General features: G+C 39.5%; 1 protein-coding gene across 4 annotated transcripts in view; it reads right to left on the bottom strand.

Moving 5' to 3' along the window:
• Npc1a (Niemann-Pick type C-1a) overlaps nucleotides 1-24,975 on the bottom strand; it is a 133,376-nt gene that overhangs the window by 46,661 nt on the left and 61,740 nt on the right. For all 4 annotated transcript variants that reach the window (XM_053782007.2, XM_053782005.2, XM_053782006.2 and 1 more), the window contains exons 9-11: nucleotides 14,971-15,167; nucleotides 12,262-12,483; nucleotides 9,595-9,749 (exon numbers count right to left, since the gene is read on the bottom strand). In XM_053782007.2, the coding sequence (XP_053637982.2) occupies nucleotides 9,595-9,749; nucleotides 12,262-12,483; nucleotides 14,971-15,167 (574 nt within the window). The remainder of the gene's footprint in view (nucleotides 1-9,594; nucleotides 9,750-12,261; nucleotides 12,484-14,970; nucleotides 15,168-24,975) is intronic.

The following is a 24,975-nucleotide window of genomic DNA, read 5'->3' as shown; positions in this document are numbered from 1 at the left end:
CATGTCTATACACTTAATAACTCACAACTAATATATAAGAATCCATTTACAAATGGTGTGAGCTATGTTATCAACATTGTCTAGACACAATATTGGAGTCACTTCGTCAGTACATTCATATTCAAAGAACAGTGCTATTCATGATACAAAACACTAGTGATCTATCAGGCTCTCATTATTATATTAAAAAATACTAAACCTACATGAAGGTAAAGTCCTATTCCTACTCCCATAGTAATTGAAATTCAATACTCATTCTGTGCATATTTTTGTTCAATAATAGATATATGCACTTTCAAAGATCATTACTATGTACTATTACTAAGGGTACTATGTACTCACTATACTTCTGAACATATACTATACACTTATCTATTCAATTCTCAAACATAGAATTTGTGTATTGGTATCAATAGCTACAGGTATCTTAATTCAATCAACACAGCAAAGGTCTGAACTTAGAACACCAGCATTACTTGCTGCTTAATAAATTCACTCATTTCTTGTCTTGTGGACCTTACTCTAAGACTGAAGAAATATTTCCTGACATCCCTGTTTAACTTCCAGCTGTGTCCCCAAATATTCGTTTCTTGCCTTTCAAACAGCCTGCCCCTATCCACCCTGGTTCTTTTGGTCTTCAATATTATTATTATAATTTCCATTAGCCTGTCCTAGTAGTTCATACCCCTGAGCCCTGGAACAAGGATTGCTGCATACTTCTCCACTTTCTTCAGTTACTGAACACTTTTTTTTCATGTGTGACTTTCATATTAGTGCTGCATATTCGAAAATGGGCCTGACGCTTACTGCATAAAGGGTCCAGAATGGCTGTCAAGATTCCTGAAGGCTACTCTAAGATCTTTCAGTCAACCACTGGCTATAGAGGTTATTCAGCTGATGTGAACCTCTGGCAATACACCAGGCATTATGCTCAGCCCAAGTCTTTCTCTTTGAGTGAGGTCTGCAGCCTCTGTCCCTAGAATCTATAATTCCATGTCTGGTATTCTTGTCCCTTCCCCAATCTTCAGTGTCTGGCATTTCCTGGGGTGAATTCAAGCAACAACTTATTTGACCAATCTTGCAATTTGTCCAGATCTATTTATAGTCTCTAATGTTCTCATCTGTTTTTATTCTCCTCATTAGCTGTACATCAACAGTAAACAGGAGAGCATCTGATTCAATCCCATCTAGAATGTCATTCAAATAAAACAGAAACTGCTGCTCCTAACACCAATCCTTGAGGAGTAAAGCTAATTACTCTTCCCCATTCTGATATCGCTTCCCTGACAGTATCTTTACTGTTTCTTCTCCCTAATGTACTCTTTGCTCTGCACAACATTCCATTATCTTCAGCTTCTGCTCTAGCCTCTTGGAGTTTAAGAAAGTGCAATATACCCATCTCTCTCCTGTCGCACATCTATAACTTTATAACAAAACAGGTTGGTAAGACAAGATTTTCATCTCTGAACTCATGCTGGTTATTGGTCATGTCACCACTTCTCCAATTATTCTACCTTTTTCCTGATAATCTTCTCCATTATATTGTATGATATGCAAATCAGAGAAACAGTTCTATAGTTCAATACTACTTATCTGTTAACCTTCTTAAATGTGGGGACAACATTCGCTGTCTTCTAAATCTCTGGTAACTGTCTCATATACAATGAATTGTTGAAGATCTTGGCTAGTGGTTCAGACAGAGCTTCTGCTCCCCCCCCCCCCTCCTCCTCCTCCTCCTCTGGCAGGATCCATAGTGACGTCTTGTTAGGCCTTATGCTTTCTTGTACACCAAATAGCAGGGTAATATTTTGTGAAGGGATTCAAGGAAACTGGTTAGCCAGACTTGAGTCCTAGAGGTGGGAAGCACAGTGCCTGCGCTCTAAAGTGAGGTTTGGGATATTTGCTGTTTGGAAGGACATCTACGTAAATGCCTCTGGCAAGACAGTGAAATTGTGAATTATTGCGAGTTTTTTTATGGGGTCACCCTGCCTTGGTGGGACATGGCCGGCATGTTAAAAAAAATTACATACAGTAGGGCCCCACTTATACGGCAGGTTAAATTCCAGGCTACTGCCAGAAAGCAGACATCACTGGAAAGCAGAATGCCATTTTTTTCCACTTATAAATGCCAGGTAAAATGTTGAAACTAACATATATTACATTAGCAATAGAACTAGGCATTAACAACAATAAAAAGTAAAATACACACACAGTACACCCATTACTTACCTTAAAATATTTGTAGTCTTAATGCAGGGTGAGAGGCGAGTTTAATTTGTAGGAAGTCAGGTTTGGGAGGTATGGTGGCCAACCACGTCAGCCCACCCAACTCGCACTTAATATACTACATTTAGTTAAAGCTCCCCAGAGCGATAAAACACATACAGTACATTCATTAGTTTTTTTTTTTTTTAACAAGTCGGTCGTCTCCCACTGAGGCAGGGGTGATCCAAAAAGAAAGAAAATCCCCCCAAAAGAAAATACTTTCATTATCATTTAATACTTTCACCTCACTCACACATAATCACTGTTTTTGCAGAGGTGCTCAAATTACAACAGCTTAGAAGCATATATGTATAAAGATACAAAACATATCCCTCCAAACTGCCAATATCCCAACCCCCTCCTTTAAAAGTGCAGGCATTGTACTTCCCATTTCCAGGACCCAAGTCCGGCTATATAAAAATAACCGGTTTCCCCGAATCCCTTCACTAAATATTACCCTGCTCGCACTCCAATAGCTCGTCAGGTCCCAAATACCATTCGTCTCCATTCACTCCTATCTAACACGCTCACGCTCGCTTGCTGGAAGTCCAAGCCCCTCACCCACAAAACCTCCTTTACCCCCTCCCTCCAACATTTTCGAGGATAACCCCTACCCCGCCTTCCTTCCCTACAGATTTATAAGCTTTCCATGTCATTCTGTTTTGATCCACTCTCTAAATGAACAAACCACCTCAACAATCCCTCTTCGGTCCTCTGACTAATACTTTTTATTAACTCCACACCTTCTCCTAATTTCCACACTCCGAATTCTCTGCATAATACAGTGGACCCCCGCTTAACGATCACCTCCCAATGCGACCAATTATGTAAGTGTATTTATGTAAGTGCGTTTGTACGTGTTTGGGGGTCTGAAATGGACTAATCTACGTCACAATATTCCTTATGGGAACAAATTCGGTCAGTATTGGCACCTGAACATGCTTCTGGAATGAAAAAATATCGTTAACCGGGGGTCCACTGTATTTACACCACATGTTGCCCTTAAACAGGACATCTCCACCACTTCCTTGCTGCAGCATTTACAACCCAAGCTTCACACCCATATAAGAGTGTTGGTACAGCTATACTTTCATACATTCCCTTCTTTGCCTCCATACATAATGTTTTTTTATTTTTTTATTTTTTATCACACTGGCCAATTCCCACCAAGGCAGGGTGGCCCAAAAAAGAAAAACTTTCACCATCATTCACTCCATCACTGTCTTGTCAGAAGGGTGCTTTACACTACAGTTTTTAAACTGCAACATTAACACCCCTCCTTCAGAGTGCAGGCACTGTACTTCCCATCTCCAGGACTCAAGTCTGGCCTGCCGGTTTCCCTGAACCCCTTCATAAATGTTACTTTGCTCACACTCCAACAGCACGTCAAGTATTAAAAACCATTTGTCTCCATTCACTCCTACCAAACAAGCTACCGCATGCCTGCTGGAAGTCCAAGCCCCTTGCACACAAAACCTCATTTACCCCCTCCCTCCAACCTTTCCTAGGCCGACCCCTACCCAGCCTTCCTTCCACTACAGACTGATACACTCTTGAAGTCATTCTGTTTCGCTCCATTCTCTCTACATGTCCGAACCACCTCAACAACCCTTCCTCAGCCCTCTGGACAACAGTTTTGGTAATCCCGCACCTCCTCCTAACTTCCAAACTACGAATTCTCTGCATTATATTCACACCACACATTGCCCTCAGACATGACATCTCCACTGCCTCCAGCCTTCTCCTCGCTGCAACATTCATCACCCATGCTTCACACCCATATAAGAGCGGTGGTAAAACTATACTCTCATACATTCCCCTCTTTGCCTCCAAGGACAAAGTTCTTTGTCTCCACAGACTCCTAAGTGCACCACTCACCCTTTTCCCCTCATCAATTCTATGATTCACCTCATCTTTCATAGACCCATCCGCTGACACGTCCACTCCCAAATATCTGAATACATTCACCTCCTCCATACTCTCTCCCTCCAATCTGATATCCAATCTTTTATCACCTAATCTTTTTGTTATCCTCATAACCTTACTCTTTCCTGTATTCACTTTTAGTTTTCTTCTTTTGCACACCTACCAAATTCATCCACCAATCTCTGCAACTTCTCTTCAGAATCTCCCAAGAGCACAGTGTCATCAGTGTTTTTTTGTCTCCACATATACCTCAATGCACCACTCACCTTTTTTTCATCAATTCTATGGTTAACCTCATCCTTCATGCATCCATCTGCTGACACGTCAACTCCAAAATATCTGAAAACATTCACTGCTTCCATACTCCTCTCTCCAATTTGATATCCAATTTTTCTTTATCTAAATCATTTGATAACCTCATCACCTTACTCTTTCCTATGTTCACTTTCATCTTTCTACCTTTACACACACTCCCAAACTCGTCCACTAACCTTTGCAACTTTTCTTTAGAATCTCCCATAAGCACAGTATCATCAGCAAAAAAGTAACTGTCAACTCCTATTTTGTATCTGAGTCTCCATAATTTAATCCCACCCCTCTCCTGAACACCCTAGCATTTACTTCTTTTACAACCCCATCTATAAATATATTAAACAACCATGTTGACATTACACATCCCTGTCTAAAACCCACCTTTCCCGGGAAGTAGTCTCCCTCTCTTCTACACGTCCTAACATGAGCCTCACTATCCTTATAATTCTTTACAGCATTTAATAACTTACTACCTATTCCATATACTTGCAACATCTGCCACATTGCTCCCCTATCCACTCATAAGTATAATTATCTTTTATAATAATAATGCAGGTCCCTTCAAGGGAGGTTCCTTGATGCTGGTGAGGGGCTCTTGATCTAAGGAATTGGATGTGTGCTCCGGTTCCCTGAATTGAGTCTGAATACCTTCTTCCCCACATGCGCTGTGTAATCCCACGGGTTTAGCACTCCCCCATGATTATAATAATAACGTAAGTATGTAGTCTGCCTGAGGTACATACCTACATAGCTACACAATATTTAATGTGGCCCAGAGCCATATTATTAACATCGATATACCATGTTCACTAGGTAGTAGGTTGGTAGACAGCAACCGCCCAGGTAGGTACTACCGTCCTGCCATGCGAGTGTAAAACCAAAGCCTGTAATTGTTTTACATGATGGTAGGATTGCTGGTGTCTTTTGTCTCTCATAAACATGTAAGATTTCAGGTATGTCTTGCTACTTCTACTTACACTTAGGTCACACTACACATACATGTACAAGCATATATACACACACCCCTCTGGGTTTTCTATTTTCTTTCTAGTTCTTGTTTATTTCCTCTTATCTCCATGGGGAAGTGAAACGGAATTCTTCCTCCGTAAGCCATGCGTGTTGTAAGAAGCAACTAAAATGCCGGGAGCAAGGGGCTAGTAACCCCTTCTCCTGTATATATTACTAAATGTAAAAAAAGAAACTTTTGTTTTTCCTTTTGGGCCACCCCGCCTCGGTGGGATACGGCCAGTGTGTTGAAAGAAAGAATACCATTTTCACCGAGTTTAATCGTTTATAACAACTACCTTTAGATGCCATCATAAACAAAGGGAAAAGTAATGAATAATTTATGCCGAGAACTGTAAACAAAAGCGTTATGTAATAAGGGGAGTGACGTAATGTTTTCCCTCCGTCCAGCTACCACACCTCCATAGTATATAAACAAAATGTTAATATGCTATGTAACGTGTTTCTTATACAATTTGGAAGAAAATATCATAGAAGGATTAATGAAAATGTCTATATTAACATAAAATAAGACATTTAATGTGCCCAGTAGTGATTATTATTAGTATATTACGTAATGTTTTCCCTCTGCCTGGCAACCACTCCTCCATAGCATATAAATAGCATAAACCATACCACGGACGGGATTTGAGCCCGCGGTCAGAGAGTCTCAAAACTCCAGATTTCGTGAGTCGTGTTGACGGCAGTGAGGGGACTTGAGCTACAGTTCGTCACGGCCACGCTAGCTGGAGATTTGTCTGTAAAAACTTGCGTGTGTGGTCACAGTGGTGCCTATGCTAACCTTCCTATGGTGTAGAAATAGACCTAGTTGGATGAATCTTATTGTGGCTAGCTGGTCCAGTGGCTAACGCGACTGTCTGGAGTTTGGAGACTCTCTGACCGCGGGTTCAAATCCCGCCCGTGGTATGGTTTGTTTGCAATCGTGTCATTACGATTTCGTGAGTCATATAAATAGCATGTTTATATGCTATGTAACATGTTTCTTATATAATTTTGAAGAAAATATCATAGATTATTATTTTTTTATTAGCACACTGGCCGATTCCCACCAAGGCAGGGTGGCCCGAAAAAGAAAAACTTTCACCATCATTCACTCCATCACTGTCTTGCCAGAAGGGTGCTTTACACTACAGTTTTTAAACTGCAACATTAACACCCCTCCTTCAGAGTGCAGGCACTGTACTTCCCATCTCCAGGACTCAAGTCCGGCCTGCCGGTTTCCCTGAACCCCTTCATAAATGTTACTTTGCTCACACTTTACTCACACATAGATGACTTATTGAAAATGTCTATACTAACATAAAGTAAGGCATTTAATGTGCCAAGGAGTGATTATTATTAGTATTACATTAATAAAAACATCTATATTGATGTAAAATTAGACATTTAATGTGCCCAAGAGTGATTATTAATACATAATTTAGAGATGTGCTCATGGAGAATGTACACAAACCGGGTGGCGTGCACTCCTATTTGAAAGACTGCTTGCCATATTGAAAGTTTTGGTCATAATTTGAGATCACCGTATTAGCGGAACGCCATAAGGTGAAACGCCGAAAAGCGGGGCCCTACTGTATCATGATACAGGCGGGCCCCACTTATACAGCAGGTTAGGTTACAGGCTACTGCTGTAAAACTAAAATTGCTGTCAAGTGAAACATAGCCTTTTTTCACCTTCAAATGCATATAAAAGCCTGAAAGCATATTTAGACTAACATTAGTAAGTCAACAATAGAGCTAGGCCTAAAAAATGCATATACAGCACACACATTACTTTTTTTTATTAACACATTGGCTGTTTCCCCACCAAGGCAGGGTGGCCCAAAAAGAAAAAACTTTCATCATTCACTCCATCACTGTCTTGCCAGAGGCACGCTCACACTACAGTCACAAAACTGCAACATTAACTCCCTTCCTTCAGAGTGCAGGCACTGTACTTCCCATCTCCAGGACTCAAGTCCGGCCTGTTGTTCTCTGAATCCCTTCATAAATGTAACCTTGCTCACACTCCAACAGCACATCAAGTCCTAAAAACCACTTGGCTCTATTTGCACATATCTAACAAACTCATCCATGCTTGCTGGAAGTCCAAGCCCCGTGCGCACAAAACCTCCTTTTTCCCCTCCCTCCAACCTTTCCTAGGTTGGCCCCTACCACGCCTTCCCTCCACTACAGATTCATACACTCTCTCAGCCCTCTGGATAATAGTTTTAGTAATCCCGCACCTCCTCCTAATCTCCAAACTACGGATTCTCTGCATTATATTCACACCACGCATTGCCCTTAGACATGACATCTCCACTGCCTCCAGCCTTCTTGTTGCAACATTCACCATCCATGCTTCATGCCCATACAAGAGCACTGGTATAACTATACTCACATACATTTCCTTCTGCTTCCATGGATAAAGTTCTTTGTCTCCACAGACTCCTCAGTGCACCACTTGCCTTTTTCCCCTAGTCAATTCTATGATTTGCCTCGTCTTTCACAGACCCATCTGCTGACACTCCACTCCCATATATCTGAATACATTCACCTCCTCCATATTCTCTCCTTCCAATCTGATATCCAATCTTTAGTTACCTAATTTTTTGTTATCCTCATCACCTTGCTCTTTCCCATAGTCACTTTTAATTTTCTTCTTTTACATACCCAACCAAACTCATCCACCAACTTCTGCAACTTCTCTTCAGACTCTCCCAAAAGCAGTCATCAGCAAAGAGCAACTGTGACAATTCCCACTCTGTGTTAGATTCTTTATCTTTTAACCCCACACCTCTCACACCTGAGCATTCACTTCTCTTACAACTCCATCTATAAATACACTGAACAACCATGGTGACATCACATATCCCTAAGGCTTACTTTCATTGGGAAATAATCTCATTCTCTCCTACACACTCTAACCTGAGCCTCACTATCCTCGTAAAAACTCTTCACTGCTTTCAATAACCTACCTCCTATTCCATACATTTGCAATATCTGCCACATTGCCTCCTACTTAAAATATTTTTGTCCTTAGCTTACAGTGAGTGGCAAAAATATTTATTGTAGGAAGTCTTGAATGAATGAATAATGGGTATAACTGAAAACTGCTGCATTAGCAAAGTGCTGTAAAGCGGGGTCCTATGGTACTGTTATCATTACACCAACATTACTGGCAGAAACAGTATACTTTCATAAAACTGCAATTTTTCCAATAAATCATACCAAGTCTGTACTGGAAATATGAAAAAAAAAATGTTTGCAATGAAGAAACTTAGTGGTAACACAATTTTTACAAATGTATGCTCGTGCATACAAGCTTTGTCTAGGACCAGAAAGGTAAATTTCACCTAAAGTGCTACAGCTGGAAAATACTTTTATCAGAAAGGATGGTTAAATTCACCTTTATAAAAAATATATATCTATTAATAGTAACCTTAATTATACAACACACAACATACCCTCTACATATTATATATAACACACCAGTATACCTGTACCAGGTACTCAAACTTAGGCAACAAATATTACCATCAAAACCAAGTGCTAAACTCATATGGATCATTAAGGAGTAGAAGAATAAAATATTAATGGCACCTGTAGAGTGCCATTCCTTGTTGGCTTCCAGGGAGCCGGTAAAAAAATAATGTAACCTTTTCTGCACATTCCACTAATCACACAGGCCCCCACACAAAAGAAAACACCTTCCTGGGCCCACATGAGCATAAATTATGGCCTGAACCTTATCCAAAACACCATCATACTCCCACAACTACTACCACTACATTGATTCTACTAGTGATGCTATGCCACAGAGCTTTCATCTCAGTCACCCGTCCAATACATGTCCGTTTTATGTTCAGTCTACGTTCACTGACACTATTTTAATGAAGCGTTTTTAATACATTTTTTTTTTATTTTACAACAATGCAGTGACCTGCATAATACAAGTCTAGGCCACTCCAAAGCTGAATTGCTTGTAAAACCCTCACACACACTAATTTCTATTCTTCTAAAAAAAGGTAAACACCCCTTAGTGCAATTAAAAAAAGCAGTGTTGTCTATAGGCAACAATATTACCTAAAGCAATGTAGGCAAACATGATGCAGTATGAGATGAGGATGGTGATTACATCGCCCTCACTCTCACGCTCCAGTTCATCCTGGATCGCTCGTTCCGCAGAGAAAGCAATGTCCATCATAGGATGAGAATAGTTCTTCATAAACTGGAGAAAACTGTCAAAAAGTAAGACATTTGAGTAAGAAGCAATGCAAATTATTTGAAGAAACAAAATGCCCAACAAATTTACAAGACATTTAAGACTGTCTGGATCTTTATTATTATTATTATTATTATCACACTGGCCGATTCCCACCAAGGCAGGGTGGCCCGAAAAAGAAAAACTTTCACCATCATTCACTCCATCACTGTCTTGCCAGAAGGGTGCTTTACACTACAGTTTTTAAACTGCAACATTAACACCCCTCCTTCAGAGTGCAGGCACTGTACTTCCCATCTCCAGGACTCAAGTCCGGCCTGCCGGTTTCCCTGAACCCCTTCATAAATGTTACTTTGCTCACACTCCAACAGCACGTCAAGTATTAAAAACCATTCGTCTCCATTCACTCCTATCAAACACGCTCACGCACGCCTGCTGGAAGTCCAAGCCCCTTGCACACAAAACCTCCTTTACCCCCTCCCTCCAACCTTTCCTAGGCCGACCCCTACCCCGCCTTCCTTCCACTACAGACTGATACACTCTTGAAGTCATTCTGTTTCGCTCCATTCTCTCTACATGTCCGAACCACCTCAACAAACCTTCCTCAGCCCTGTGGACAACAGTTTTGGTAATCCCGCACCTCCTCCTAACTTCCAAACTACAAATTCTCTGCATAATATTCACACCACACATTGCCCTCAGACATGACATCTCCACTGCCTCCAGCCTTCTCCTCGCTGCAACATTCATCACCCATGCTTCACACCCATATAAGAGTGTTGGTAAAACTATACTCTCATACATTACCCTCTTTGCCTCCAAGGACAAAGTTCTTTGTCTCCACAGACTCCTAAGTGCACCACTCACCCTTTTCCCCTCATCAATTCTATGATTCACCTCATCCTTCATAGACCCATCCGCTGACACGTCCACTCCCAAATATCTGAATACATTCACCTCCTCCACATTCTCTCCCTCCAATCTGATATCCAATCTTTCATCACCTAATATTTTTATCCTCATAACCTTACTCTTTCCTGTATTCACTTTTAATTTTCTTCTTTTGCACACCCTACCAAATTCATCCACCAATCTCTGCAACTTCTCTTCAGAATCTCCCAAGAGCACAGTGTCATCAGCAAAGAGCAACTGTGACAACTCCCACTTTATGTGTGATTCTTTATCTTTTAACTCCACGCCTCTTGCCAAGACCCTCGCATTTACTTCTCTTACAACCCCATCTATAAATATATTAAACAACCACGGTGACATCACACATCCTTGTCTAAGGCCTACTTTTACTGGGAAATAATTTCCCTCTTTCCTACATACTCTAACTTGAGCCTCACTATCCTCATAAAAGCTCTTTACAGCATTTAGTAACTTACCACCTATTCCATAAACTTGCAACATCTGCCACATTGCTCCTCTATCCACTCCATCATATGCCTTTTCTAAATCCATAAATGCAATAAAAACTTCCCTACCTTTATCTAAATACTGTTCACATATATGCTTCAATGTAAACACTTGATCTACACATCCCCTACCCACTCTGAAGCCTCCTTGCTCATCCGCAATTCTACATTCTGTCTTACCTCTAATTCTTTCAATTATAACTCTACCATATACTTTTCCTGGTATACTCAGTAAACTTATTCCTCTATAATTTTTACAATCTCTTTTGTCCCCTTTCCCTTTATATAAAGGGACTATACATGCTCTCCGCCAATCCCTAGGTACCTTCCCCTCTTTCATACATTTATTAAACAAAAGTACCAACCACTCCAACACTATATCCCCCCCTGCTTTTAACATTTCTGTCATGATCCCATCAGTTCCAGCTGCTTTACCCCCTTTCATTCTACGTAATGCCTCACGTACCTCCACCACACTTATATTTTGCTCTTCATATATATATATATAGATATATATATATATATACACACACACACACCCACCCCAGGAGCTAAGACTCGACCCCTGCAACCACAAATAGGTGAGTACACACAAAAAAAAGGATACAAAAAAAAAAAAAAGCCACAAATAAATGCTCGTCTGTAAAATCTTGTATTTGAGGTCACAGCTCTGTTCATATTAACCTCCCTAATGTTTAAAAATACACCTAGTTGGATGATTCTTATTAGGCCAGTATGGTACAGTGGATAGCATACAAGGCTGCTAGTTTTAGCACTGGCTTGCCATGACAAACTCGCTATTCAGCAAGGTGTTTACAATAATGTCAACACGATTTTGCAACTCAAATGTCCAAAAAACAAAGAACAGATCAACAACCTTGCCAGAATGCATATATTAGCAGGGCTTCATTTCACAATGACATGATAGGATGGGAGAATCAGCTCAAGAGACTAAACTATCAATGCCAGCATATTAAATGATAAAAGATGTGGACCAAAAGTTGGAGTTCAAACCCTAACTAGCCCAATTCATTAAGAGTACACACAAGTTAAATCTAATATGTTTTGCAAATTTTCTTATCAAAAACATTACGAACAAAGGTTACTCACGCTTCCTCCCAAGCCATTGCCTTCTCTATCTTCTCCTTATCATAGTAGTTGTTGACAACAAACACAATAACCAGAGCTGTGGCATTCTTGTAGGGTGGGTTGGGTCCAAGGACTCTACTTCCATTAAGGAATCCTCCTAGGGCTGTGTATGGAAAAACTGGGCCTCCATATTCACCAAGGCAAGGAATATTTAACTGAGGATCTAGAGGTGAGACAGGATTCCTGTAAAATAAAGCAGAGAATATTGACAAGTTCAGTAATAGCAATTTATGGTATAAATAAATATAAACAAGTACAGTGGACCCCCGCATAACGATCACCTCCGAATGCGACCAATTATGTAAGTGTATTTATGTAAGTGCGTTTGTACGTGTATGTTTGGGGGTCTGAAATGGACTAATCTACTTCACAATATTCCTTATGGGAACAAATTCGGTCAGTACTGGCACCTGAACATACTTCTGGAGTGAAAAAATATCGTTAACCGGGGGTCCACTGTACAGTGGTACCTCAGGATACGAACAGCTCAAAACTTGAACAATTATGTAAGTGTACTTATGCAAGTCCTAGGTAGTAGGTTGGTAGACAGCAACCACCCAGGGAGGTACTATCGTCCTGCCAAGTGAGTGTAACACGAAAGCCTGTAATTGTTTTACATGATGGTAGGATTGCTGGTGCCTTTTGTCTGTCTCATAAATATGCAAGATTACAGGTATGTCTTGCTACTTCTACTTACACTTAGGTCACATTACACATACATGTACAAGTATATATATATATATATATATATATATACACACCCCTCTGGGTTTTCTTCTATTTTCTTTCTAGTTCTTATTCTTGTTTATTTCCTCTTATCTCTATGGGGAAGTGGAGCAGAATTCTTCCTCCATAAGCCATGCGTGTTGTAAGAGGAGATTAAAATGCCAGGAGCAAGGGGCTAGTAACCTCTTCTCCTGTATATATTACTAAATATAAAAGGAGAAACTTTCGTTTTTCCTTTTGGGCCACCCCGCCTCAATGGGATACAGCTGGTGTGTTGAAAGAAGATGACTTATGTAAGTGCTTTTATAAGTGTATTTTTGGGGGGTCTGAAACGGATTAATCTAATTTACATTATTCCTTATGGGAACAAATTTGTTTGGTATCGGCACTCGAACAGCCTCCTGGAGCGAATTAAGTTCGTATTCCGAGGTACCGCTGTATAAGCAAAAGGAAAATTCCCAGTAAACTGTGTACTTAGGTGACTAAATTTCTGGAGAACAAGGAGCTAGTAATTTCCTTTTCTGTATAAATTACTAAAAGAAAATTATGAAGCTATGTAGTCTGAATGAGCATGGATCAAGTAAAAAATTCGAAAAAAAAAAAAAAAAAATGATTGTTCAGGTTATGAAAGAAAGGAAACTGGATGTCACAATACTTAGTGGAAAAAGTATGGGAAAGCTTTAATGGGGAGGAGTAAATGGGATTATATCTGTTTTATCTCAGAATGAAAGCTAAAGAAGTAATAATGATAAATAATTAATAGTAATTTTGTTAACATGCTGGCTGTCTTCCACCAAGGCAAGGTAACCCAAAAAGAAACACTTTCACCATTTAGAGAGGATGGAGCAAAATAGGATGACATGGAGGGTGTATAAATCTGTAGGGGTAATCCTAGGTATGGATGGAGGGGGAGGGGGGTAAAAAAGGTTTTGCATGCAATGGGCTTGGACATGCAGCAGACATATGTGAGCACATGTTAGATAGGAGTGAATGGAGACTAATGGTTTTTGGGACCTGAGGAGCTCTTGGAGTGTGAGCAGGATAATATTTTGTGAAGGGATTCAGGGAAACCAGTTAGCCAGACTTGTCCTAAAGGTGGGAAGGACAGTGCCTGCACTATAAAGGAGGGGTTTGGGATAATGGCTGTTTGGAGTGACATCTAAACTGTCATATCTGAACACCTCTGCAAAGACAGTGATTGTGTGAATGATGGTGAAAGTGTTGAATGATGAGTTTTTTTTTTCTTTTGGGGTCACCCTACCTCGGTGGGAAACGGCCGACATGTTAAAAAAAAAAAAAAAAAAAAAAAAAAAAAAAAAAAAAAAAAAAAAAAAAAAAAAAAAAAAAAAAAAAAAAAAGTCAGGCCCATCTTAAAGTATACAGCACCAGTATGGAACCCACACCTGAGAAAGCATGTTACAAACTGGAGAAAGTGCAGAAGTATGCAACAAGACTAGCTCCAGAGCTAAGGAGTATGAGCTACACAAAAAGGTTAAAGGAAATGAATTTAATGACCCTGGAGAACAGAAGGACCAAGGGAGACATCATGATTACATACAAAATACTCGAAGAGGAATTCATAGGGCAGACAGGTACAGGTTGTCTGAGGCTGGAAACAGGTACTCAGGGATACAGATGGAAGATAAAGGCACAGGTGAGTTGCATGGACATCAGGAAGTATTTCTTCAATCTCAGGATGGTTGGGAAGTGGAGTGACCTTGATGAAAAAGTGGTGGAGACAAACTCTATACAGTTTTAAGGATAGGTATGATATGGCCCATGAGGCTAGAAGTGTGAATCTGGCAAGCTATCAGTTGAGAAGTGGGGCCAGGAGCTAAGATTCAATCCCTGCAACCACATATAGGCAAGAACATACATATAGACACAAAAGGTAAAAGCATTTCAATACTAAGTTTAAGGTATAACATGGTAGCTCAGGCCTACCTGATACAAGAATCCAAATGGCTGAGATAATCAATTTCAAGACCAAATGAATCCGTGTGATTGAGATTCAAGTTGGTCTCATTATTCTGGAAGTAATTCAAGACGCTCTGTATGGTGCACTTGTTATTAATGGGTGAAAGTGGCTTAAAGCAGATGTCTTCCAGGTATACACCTATCTTGTTCACACTACCTGATATCTGCAAGGGCAACAAAGTAAATAAGCAATTCATAATGACTTAACATCACATAACCTATTACAAGCAAAATCTGTTGTGGCATACAGCATACAAAAAATTTAATGAAAATTATAGACAGATGAGATAAAGGTAGGATAAGTGAGCATGTTAGTAATATGTGAGGTGCCATGAGTGGGGCAAAGAGTTACTTAACAACAGCTGTGTCAGATACCCTATATTTGCAGCCCTTCTCTATTGCAAAAAAATTGGATTGTGCATATAGAAATGACAAAGCAAGTGAACTGGTTTCAGAGAATCTTGAGTATTGGAAGGAAGTGAAGGGAAAAGAATGACAGATCGAGAAGAAAATTCTAAGATGAAGACACTAATTAAAGGTGAAAGGCAAATTACTGTGTGCAGGACACACATGAATGAAGATAATGAACAGAGGACCTTGAAAAACTAAGTAAAAGAAAGAACATATAAAAGAAGAGACTGTGAAAGAAAAGAAAAATATGGAAAGAACAGAGGACAATGGCAGGGGTACAACATGTGAGATTAAAATTATCATGTGATTATGATAAGTCACCTAAAATAAGTAACAACCTTTTCCATAGAAAGTGTCCTTGTGTAGGAATTAGGCATTACAGTATTTTCAGTAAAATATTAAGAAGACTTTTGGGGAACATAAATAGCCCACTGTACTGAATGTGTGAAGTTAACTTCCACTTCTGAAGCAATCACTGATGCTATTTTGCATCAGTTGAATTGTGGAGATGCAGGACCAAGGGCTACAGCCCACCCTTACAAGCTCAAACAGGTACATTAAACCCTCTAATAATGCAACTTTATACTGCATGATTTTGTTGCAATATAACTGATAGTGTGAATGATGGCCAGCATGTTAAAAGAAAAAAAGTGGAATAAATAATTTTGATAGAGGCACAAAACTATTATACACTTTAGAGAATCAGCTTGTGTAAAATATTGGTGGTACATGTCCTAGCATTAACTTAGGTGCAAAGTTTGGGTAAGACACACCAGAGAACATGACTCCTGCTGTATTAATGTTGGTAAAATTACCGACAATATGTTAGATAAAAGGACACAATTGCAACTGATGTGACATTTTATTGTGGCAACGTTTCACTCTCCAGGGGCTTTATCAAGCCATTACAGGTCACATCCGCTTAACCCTTTCATGGTCGGCAGGCCCTCTCCTAAACTTGTTCACAGGGTCGGAAATTTTTCGAGGAAAAAAAAAATAATTTTTTTTCTTATGGAATGATAGAGAATCTTTTCCTGATCATAATGACACCAAAACTATGAAATTTGATGGAAAATTTCCGGAATTATGCTCTTGCTAAGTTAGCAGTCTCAACGATATTTACGCATCGATGACTTCGCCCACTTTGAGCCCTATTTTCGGCCAATTCCAATGTACCAGTCGACAAAAATCATAACTATTTTGCTAGAACTCTATTTTTTCTATCGAATGAGTACAAGAAACCACCCATTTACCGATTTCAACTATACAATAAATTAGTCAGAAATTGGCAATTTTGCCAATTTCACACAAATTTCAAACGATGCCAATTTCCAAATAGGGTCCAGAATAAACAAGACGGACATTCCTGGCACTAAGATAACACTTCTGCTCATTAGTCACGTCCCCAGGCCTGTTACATTTCTTTTGCTTTACACTTTGAATTTTTATTCTCACAAAATATAGAAGATTTACTGTTATGCAGACTACTGCATTAGTGTAGAAATGGTATAAATAATATCAGCACACTTGTAAAAGAATATTAGACTCACCAGTTGATGTGTATTGCACGCACGCCATGTTTTGTTTACTTTTGAACTTTGGCAAAAATCAAACATTTCTGCTACTTCGAGCTCAATTTCAAGGTACTTTTCATTGTGAAACCAATCAAAATCATCTCAATTTCTGTAATATGTCTTCCATTCTATAAAAGGAGACCAGGAAAACTAGATTATAACCATAAATAGCAAACAAAAATACACTGCAAAGTCGCTGTTTTAAACCCAAAATACAGCCTGAGTTTTTTTTTTCTCATTATGCACTGTGTGCTGCAGGATTTTTTTTATACTGTGCACACTGACCACATAGACCCATTCTTTCATGTGTGGGCCTACCAGCTTTCTCTCGCTAGATCTGAAGGAGCTAGAATTTATGCATACTAGTACTGCACCAACCCTGGCGTGCAATCCGTACAAGTACGGCACCAACCCTGAAAGGGTTAAGGTGGAACCTAGCTGTAATGGCTTGATAAAGCTCCTAGAGCGCAAAACATTGCCACAATAAAATGTCACATTAGTTGCTCTTGTGTCTTTTGATCTTACATGACTCCTCTTCCACTGGCAACCAATGCCAACAACAGTGGTATCCTGGAAGCCTCTTGTGCTTGACTAACTCTATTATCAAGCTATTCTGGATATTTTCATCACTTCCTTCTGGTCTCTGGATTAACCCTTTCAGGGTCCGTCCCATAGATCTATGGCTTTACGTTCAGGGTCCAAACTGTAAATCTACGCCATGAGTTCAGCTCACTCTGATAAGCTGTGAGTGGTAAATTTGGGCCTAGATATGAGAGAATACATCTATGTGGTATGTGTGCACCACATAAAACATATCCTGCAGCACACAGTGTATAATGAGAGAGAAAAACTGAGACCATGATTTTCGAATAAAACGGTGACTTTGCAGTGTTTTTTCATATATTTGTTATAGTTGTATTTGCGATTTCTTGGTCTCATTGATAGAATGGAAGACATATTACAGAAATAGAGATGATTTTGATTGGTTTTAGCACTGGAAATGGCTTGAAACCGAGCTCAAAGTAGCGGAAATGTTAAATTTTTGCCGATGTTCAAGAGTAAACAAACGACCTCACACGTCTAATACACACCAGCTGGTGGGTCTAATATACATTCACAAATGTGTTGATATTTATACAATTATTGCAATATTGCATAACAGTAAACCTTCTATTTTTTGGTTTGAATAAAAATTCATTATGTGATTAAAAAATAAAAATGGAATTCATTTGTAAAGTCTCAAAATGTAACTAATGAACAGAGGAAATGTTAGTTTAGTGCCAGGAATACCTACATTGTTTATGCTGGACCCTATTTTGAAATTGGAATATTTTGAACTTTGTGTTAAATTGGCCAAATTATCAATTTCCGATCACTATTTTGTAGTTGAAACAGTTGACTTGGCGATTTCTTGTACTCAATCGATAGAAGAGAAGTAATACTAGTGAAATAGCTAAGAATTTGGTCGACTGGAATAATGTAATTGGCCTAAAATGGGAGTCAAAGTCAGCAAAATTGCAGATTCGTAAATATCGGTGACACATCAAAATTCGCGAGAGCATAATTTCATCAATTTTCCATCAAATTTCGTACTTTTTGTTTTATTACCTTCAGAAAAAGATTATCTACCATTTCATAAGAAAAAATAAAAATTTTTTTGGAAAATTCTTGGACCCTGGTGTGCACTTTGAAATTTGGCCTCTGGACCCTGAAAGGGTAAACTACAGCACCCAATAGAAACACTGGTAATGGTGAAGGTAAGGATTTAGACATGTGTGACACCTGACTATTTTTGTTTGAAGACATTTCATAAATCAGTGTATTTATCTATTCAATACAGAGAAAATAGGCAAAGACAGTACATGAGGTATTAACCCTTTCAGGGTCAAAGGCCAAAATCTGAAGTGGTGCCCCAGTGTCCAAGAATTTTCAAGAAAAACTTTTTTTATTTTTTCTTATGAAATGGTAGAAAATCTTTTTGTGAATGTAATAAAACAAACAGTACGAAATTTGATGGAAAATTGACGAAATTATGCTCTCGTGAATTTTTGTGTCAGCGATATTTACGAATTGGCGATTTTGCCGACTTTGACCCCCATTTTAGGCCAATTACATTGTTCCAGTCGACCAAATTCTTAGCTATTTCAGTAGTATTATTTCTATTCTATCAATTGAGCACAAGAAATCACCAAGTCAACTGTTTCAACTACAAAATAAAGTGACCGGAAATTGGTGATTTGGCCAATTTAACACAAAGTTCAAAATATTCCAATTTCAAAATAGGGTCCAGAATAAACAATGTAGGTATTCCTGGCACTAAACTAACATTTCCTCTGTTCATTAGTTATATTTTGAGGCTTTACAAATAAATTCCATTTTGATTTTTTATTCACATAATGAATTTTTATTCACACCAAAAAATAGAAGATTTACTGTTATGCAATATTGTAATAATTGTATAAATATCATCACCACATTTGTGAATGTATATTAGACCCACCAGCTGGTGTGTATTAGACGTGTGAGGTCATTTGTTTACTCTTGAACATCGGCAAAAATTTAACATTTCCACCACTTTGAGCTCAGTTTCAAGCCATTTCCATTGCTAAAACCAATCAAAATTATCTCTATTTCTGTAATATTTCTTCCATTCTATCAAACGAGACCAAGAAATCACAAATACAACTATAAAAAACATACGAAAAAACACTGCAAAATCGCTGTTTTAATCGAAAATCACGGTCTCAGTTTTTTCTCTCATTATACACAGTGTGCTGCAGGATTTGTTTTATGTGGTGCACACATACCACATAGTTGTAGTCTCTCATATCTAGGCCTAAATTTACCACTCACAGTTTATCAGAGTGAGCTGAGCTCATGATGTAGATCTACGGTTTGGACCCTGAACGTAAAACCGTAGATCTACGGGACGGACCCTGAAAGGGTTAAGCACCTCAGCCTGGAAGCAGATGTTCAATGCTTTAGTCTTGATGGATAAAGTACTGACCACCAAAACATCTTCAAATAATGATAGCCAGATGTTACATATGTCTAAATCCATAAATTATTGTCTTTTTCTTTCAACGTACTGGCTGTATCCCACCGAGGCGAGATGGCCCAAAAGAAAAAACTGAAGTTCCTCCTTTTACACTTAGTAATATATACAGGAGAAGGGGTTACTAGCCCCTTGCTCCTGGCATTTTAGTTGCCTCTTACGACATGCATGGCTTATGGAGGAAGAATTCTGTTCCACTTCCCCATGGAGATAAGTGGAAATAAACAAAAACAAGAACTAGTAAGAAAAACACAAGAAAACCCAGAAGGGTGTGTGTATATATATGCTTGTACAGGCATGTGTAGTGTGGCCTTAATGTAAATATAAACATGCAAGATTTCTGAGACAGAAAAAAAAGACACCAGCAATCCTACCATCACGTAAAACAATTACAGGCTTTTGTTTTACATCGCTTGGCAGGACGGTAGTACCTCCCTGGGCAGTTGCTGTCTACCAACCTACTACCTAGGAAATTCGCATCGTAACAGTATTTAACCCTTTGAGGGTCGACAGGCCCTCTCCGAAACTCGTTCTCAGGGTCGGCCAAATTTAAAAAAAAAAAAATTGTTTTCTCTTATGAAAAGATAGAGAATCTTTTCCCGATCATAAGGACACCAAAAGTTTGAAATTTGATGGAAAACTTACGGAATTATGCTCTCGCAAAGTTAGCGGTCTCGGCGATGTTTACGCATCGACGATTTTGCCCACTTTGAGCCCCATTTTCGGCCAATTCCACTGTACTAGTCGACAAAAAACATGAATATTTCGCTAGAACTCCATTTTTTCTATCGAATGGGTGCAAGAAACCACCCATTTATGAAAGTCAACTATCCAGTACAGTGGTCAGAATTTAGCAATTTTGCCAATTTCTCACAAATTTCAAAAGATGCCAATTTCCGAATAGGGTCCAGAATAAACAAGAAAGACATTCCTGGCACTAAAATGACATTTCCTCTGGTCATTAGTCACGTCTCAAGGCCCCTCTTATATTCTTTTGCTTTCCACTTTGAATTTTTATTCTCACAAAAAAATATAAGATTTACTGTTATGCAGACTACTGCATTAGTGTTAAAAATGGTATAAATATTATTGGTGCACTTGTGAAAGAATATTAGACTCGCCAGTTGACGTGTATTGCACGCTTGGCACGATTTGTTTACTTTTGAAATTTGGTAAAAATCGAACATTTCTGCTACTTTGAGCTCAATTTCAAGGTACCTTTCATTGTAAAACCAGTCAAAATCATCTCAATTTCTGTAATATGTCTTCCATTCTATAAAATGAGACCAAGAAAACTAGAATACAACAATAAATACCATACGAAAATACAGTGCAGTCGCTGTTTTATTCCAAAAAAATGGTCAGTTTTTTTTTTCTCATTATGCATTGTGTGCTGCAGGATTTTTTTTAGACTGTGCACACTAACCACATAGATCCATTCTTTCATATGAAGGCCTACCAGCTTTCTCCCACTAGATTTGAGGGCGCTAGAATTTAGGCGTACTAGTACGTCAAAAACCCTGGGCCGTAAGCCGTACTAGTACGTCCGAAACCCTCAAAGGGTTAATACCATTACTGTAAAAAGGCTGGAAATGTTAAGGAGGAGAATAAGCATAAATTTGTTTTTGACAAGAAACACAAACTATGCTTAGAGATGAAGCAACTGCAATGGAAACTGGCATGAGTTTTGGGTGAATGAATTAACCATTCATAAAATTAGAAATGAGAGTTTGTACATAAAGTTGTGCAACCTGTCACTTACTCAAAAGACCAAATGTGTGGAGTGAAGATAGAGGCCTCATTTAGATCCCAAATAATAAGACAACTAACTGTACGGGAGAATGAAGGTGAACGTACAAAGGAGGAGGATAAAGTTGATCCCATGTATCAGAAATCTTCCCTATGAGGATAGGCTCTGGGCCCTGAATATGCACTCTAGAAAGGCATGGAATTAGGGGGAATATGACTGAGGTGTATAAATAGAAAACAGGAATAAATAAAAGGGATGTAAATAGTGTGCTAAAAATATCTAGCCAAGACAGGACTCACAGCAATGGTTTCAAGTTGGAAAAATTCAGATTCAAGAAGGATATAGGAAAGCACTGGTTTAGGAATACAGTGGACCCTCTACCAATGATGGCATCAACTAATGATAAAATCGGGCAACAATGCGTTTTTGTGTAAAAATATTGGCTCGACCAACAATGAAAAACTCAGGTAAGGACATTCGTCCCGAATGCGTCCACCTGTCTGTCCAGCCTGAGCGCCTCGGCTGCCCTGCCTTCAGCTAGTGTGCCATTGTTTACAGGGCAGATGGTTTCACGCATACATGCGATATACTTTGTATTATTCCATTGTTTTTAGTGCTTGTAGATGGGGAGAGGGAGGTATTAGGTAGATGGCGAGAATATTTTGAGGAACTTTTAAATGTTAAGGAAGAAAGGGAGGCGGTAATTTCATGCATTGGCCAGGGGGGTATACCATCTTTAAGGAGTGAAGAAGAGCAGAATGTAAGTGTGGTGGAGGTACGTGAGGCATTACGTAGAATGAAAGGGGGTAAAGCAGCTGGAACTGATGGGATCATGACAGAAATGTTAAAAGCAGGGGGGGATATAGTGTTGGAGTGGTTGGTACTTTTGTTTAATAAATGTATGAAAGAGGGGAAGGTACCTAGGGATTGGCGGAGAGCATGTATAGTCCCTTTATATAAAGGGAAAGGGGACAAAAGAGATTGTAAAAATTATAGAGGAATAAGTTTACTGAGTATACCAGGAAAAGTATACGGTAGGGTTATAATTGAAAGAATTAGAGGTAAGACAGAATGTAGAATTGCGGACGAGCAAGGAGGCTTCAGAGTGGGTAGGGGATGTGTAGATCAAGTGTTTACATTGAAGCATATATGTGAACAGTATTTAGATAAAGGTAGGGAAGTTTTTATTGCATTTATGGATTTAGAAAAGGCATATGATAGAGTGGATAGAGGAGCAATGTGGCAGATGTTGCAAGTATATGGAATAGGTGGTAAGTTACTAAATGCTGTAAAGAGCTTTTATGAGGATAGTGAGGCTCAGGTTAGGGTGTGTAGAAGAGAGGGAGAATACTTCCTGGTGAAAGTAGGTCTTAGACAGGGATGTGCAATGTCACCATGGTTGTTTAATATATTTATAGATGGGGTTGTAAAAGAAGTAAATGCTAGGGTGTTCGGGAGAGGGGTGGGATTAAATTATGGGGAATCAAATTCAAAATGGGAATTGACACAGTTACTTTTTGCTGATGATACTGTGCTTATGGGAGATTCTAAAGAAAAATTACAAAGGTTAGTGGATGAGTTTGAGAATGTGTGTAAAGGTAGAAAGTTGAAAGTGAACATAGAAAAGAGTAAGGTGATGAGGGTATCAAATGATTTAGATAAAGAAAAATTGGATATCAAATTGGGGAGGAGGAGTATGGAAGAAGTGAATGTTTTCAGATACTTGGGAGTTGACGTGTCGGCGGATGGATTTATGAAGGATGAGGTTAATCATAGAATTGATGAGGGAAAAAAGGTGAGTGGTGCGTTGAGGTATATGTGGAGTCAAAAAACGTTATCTATGGAGGCAAAGAAGGGAATGTATGAAAGTATAGTAGTACCAACACTCTTATATGGATGTGAAGCTTGGGTGGTAAATGCAGCAGCGAGGAGACGGTTGGAGGCAGTGGAGATGTCCTGTCTAAGGGCAATGTGTGGTGTAAATATTATGCAGAAAATTCGGAGTGTGGAAATTAGGAGAAGGTGTGGAGTTAATAAAAGCATTAGTCAGAGGGCAGAAGAGGGGTTGTTGAGGTGGTTTGGTCATTTAGAGAGAATGGATCAAAGTAGAATGACATGGAAAGCATATAAATCTATAGGGGAAGGAAAGAGGGGTAGGGGTCGTCCTCGAAAGGGTTGGAAAGAGGGGGTAAAGGAGGTTTTGTGGGTGAGGGGCTTGGACTTCCAGCAAGCGTGCATGAGCGTGTTAGATAGGAGTGAATGGAGACGAATGATACTTGGGACCTGACGATCTGTTGGAGTGTGAGCAGGGTAATATTTAGTGAAGGGATTCAGGGAAACCGGTTATGTTCATATAGTCGGACTTGAGTCCTGGAAATGGGAAGTACAATGCCTGCACTTTAAAGGAGGGGTTTGGGATATTGGCAGTTTGGAGGGATATGTTGTGTATCTCTATACGTATATGCTTCTAAACTGTTGTATTCTGAGCACCTCTGCAAAAGCAGTGATAATGTGTGAGTGTGGTGAAAGTGTTGAATGATGATGAAAGTATTTTCTTTTTGGGGATTTTCTTTCTTTTTTTTGGGTCACCCTGCCTCGGTGGGAGACGGCCGACTTGTTGGAGAGAGAGAGAGAGAGAGAGAGAGAGAAAAAAAAAAAAAAAAAAAAAAAAAAAAAAAAAACTGCTAAATAAGCCACCATGGGCCCAAAGAAAGCTTCTAGTGCCAACCCTGTGGTAAAAAGGGTGAGAAATACTATCGTACCATGGTCAGCTGTTGCTGCACCACTGTCAGCCGCTGCTGTACCACGGTCAGCTGCTGCTGTTGCTGCATGCCACCATCAGCTGCTGCTGTACCATTGTTAGCTGCTGCTGCTGCTGCTGCTGCACCACGGTCAGCTGCTGCTGTACCACAGTCAGCTGCTGCTGTACCACGGTCAGCTGCTGCTGTACCACTGTCAGCTGCTGCTGTACCACGGTCAGCTGCTGCTGTACCACGGTCAGCTGCTGCTGTACCACGGTCAGCTGCTGCTGTACCACGGTCAGCTGCTGCTGTACCACGGTCAGCTGCTGCTGCACCACGGTCAGCTGCTGCTGTACCACGTTCAGCTGCTGCTGCACCACCATCAGCTGTACTACTCGAAGATGTGGAGTGTGTGTTGTTGGTGTGGCTTAATGAGAAACA

The sequence above is a fragment of the Cherax quadricarinatus genome, chromosome 30, assembly GCF_038502225.1.
Source record: "Cherax quadricarinatus isolate ZL_2023a chromosome 30, ASM3850222v1, whole genome shotgun sequence".
Taxonomy (NCBI): Eukaryota; Metazoa; Arthropoda; class Malacostraca; order Decapoda; family Parastacidae; genus Cherax; species Cherax quadricarinatus.
Note: the sequence above shows the minus strand (reverse complement) of the source record. Positions and strands in the feature narration are given on the sequence as shown.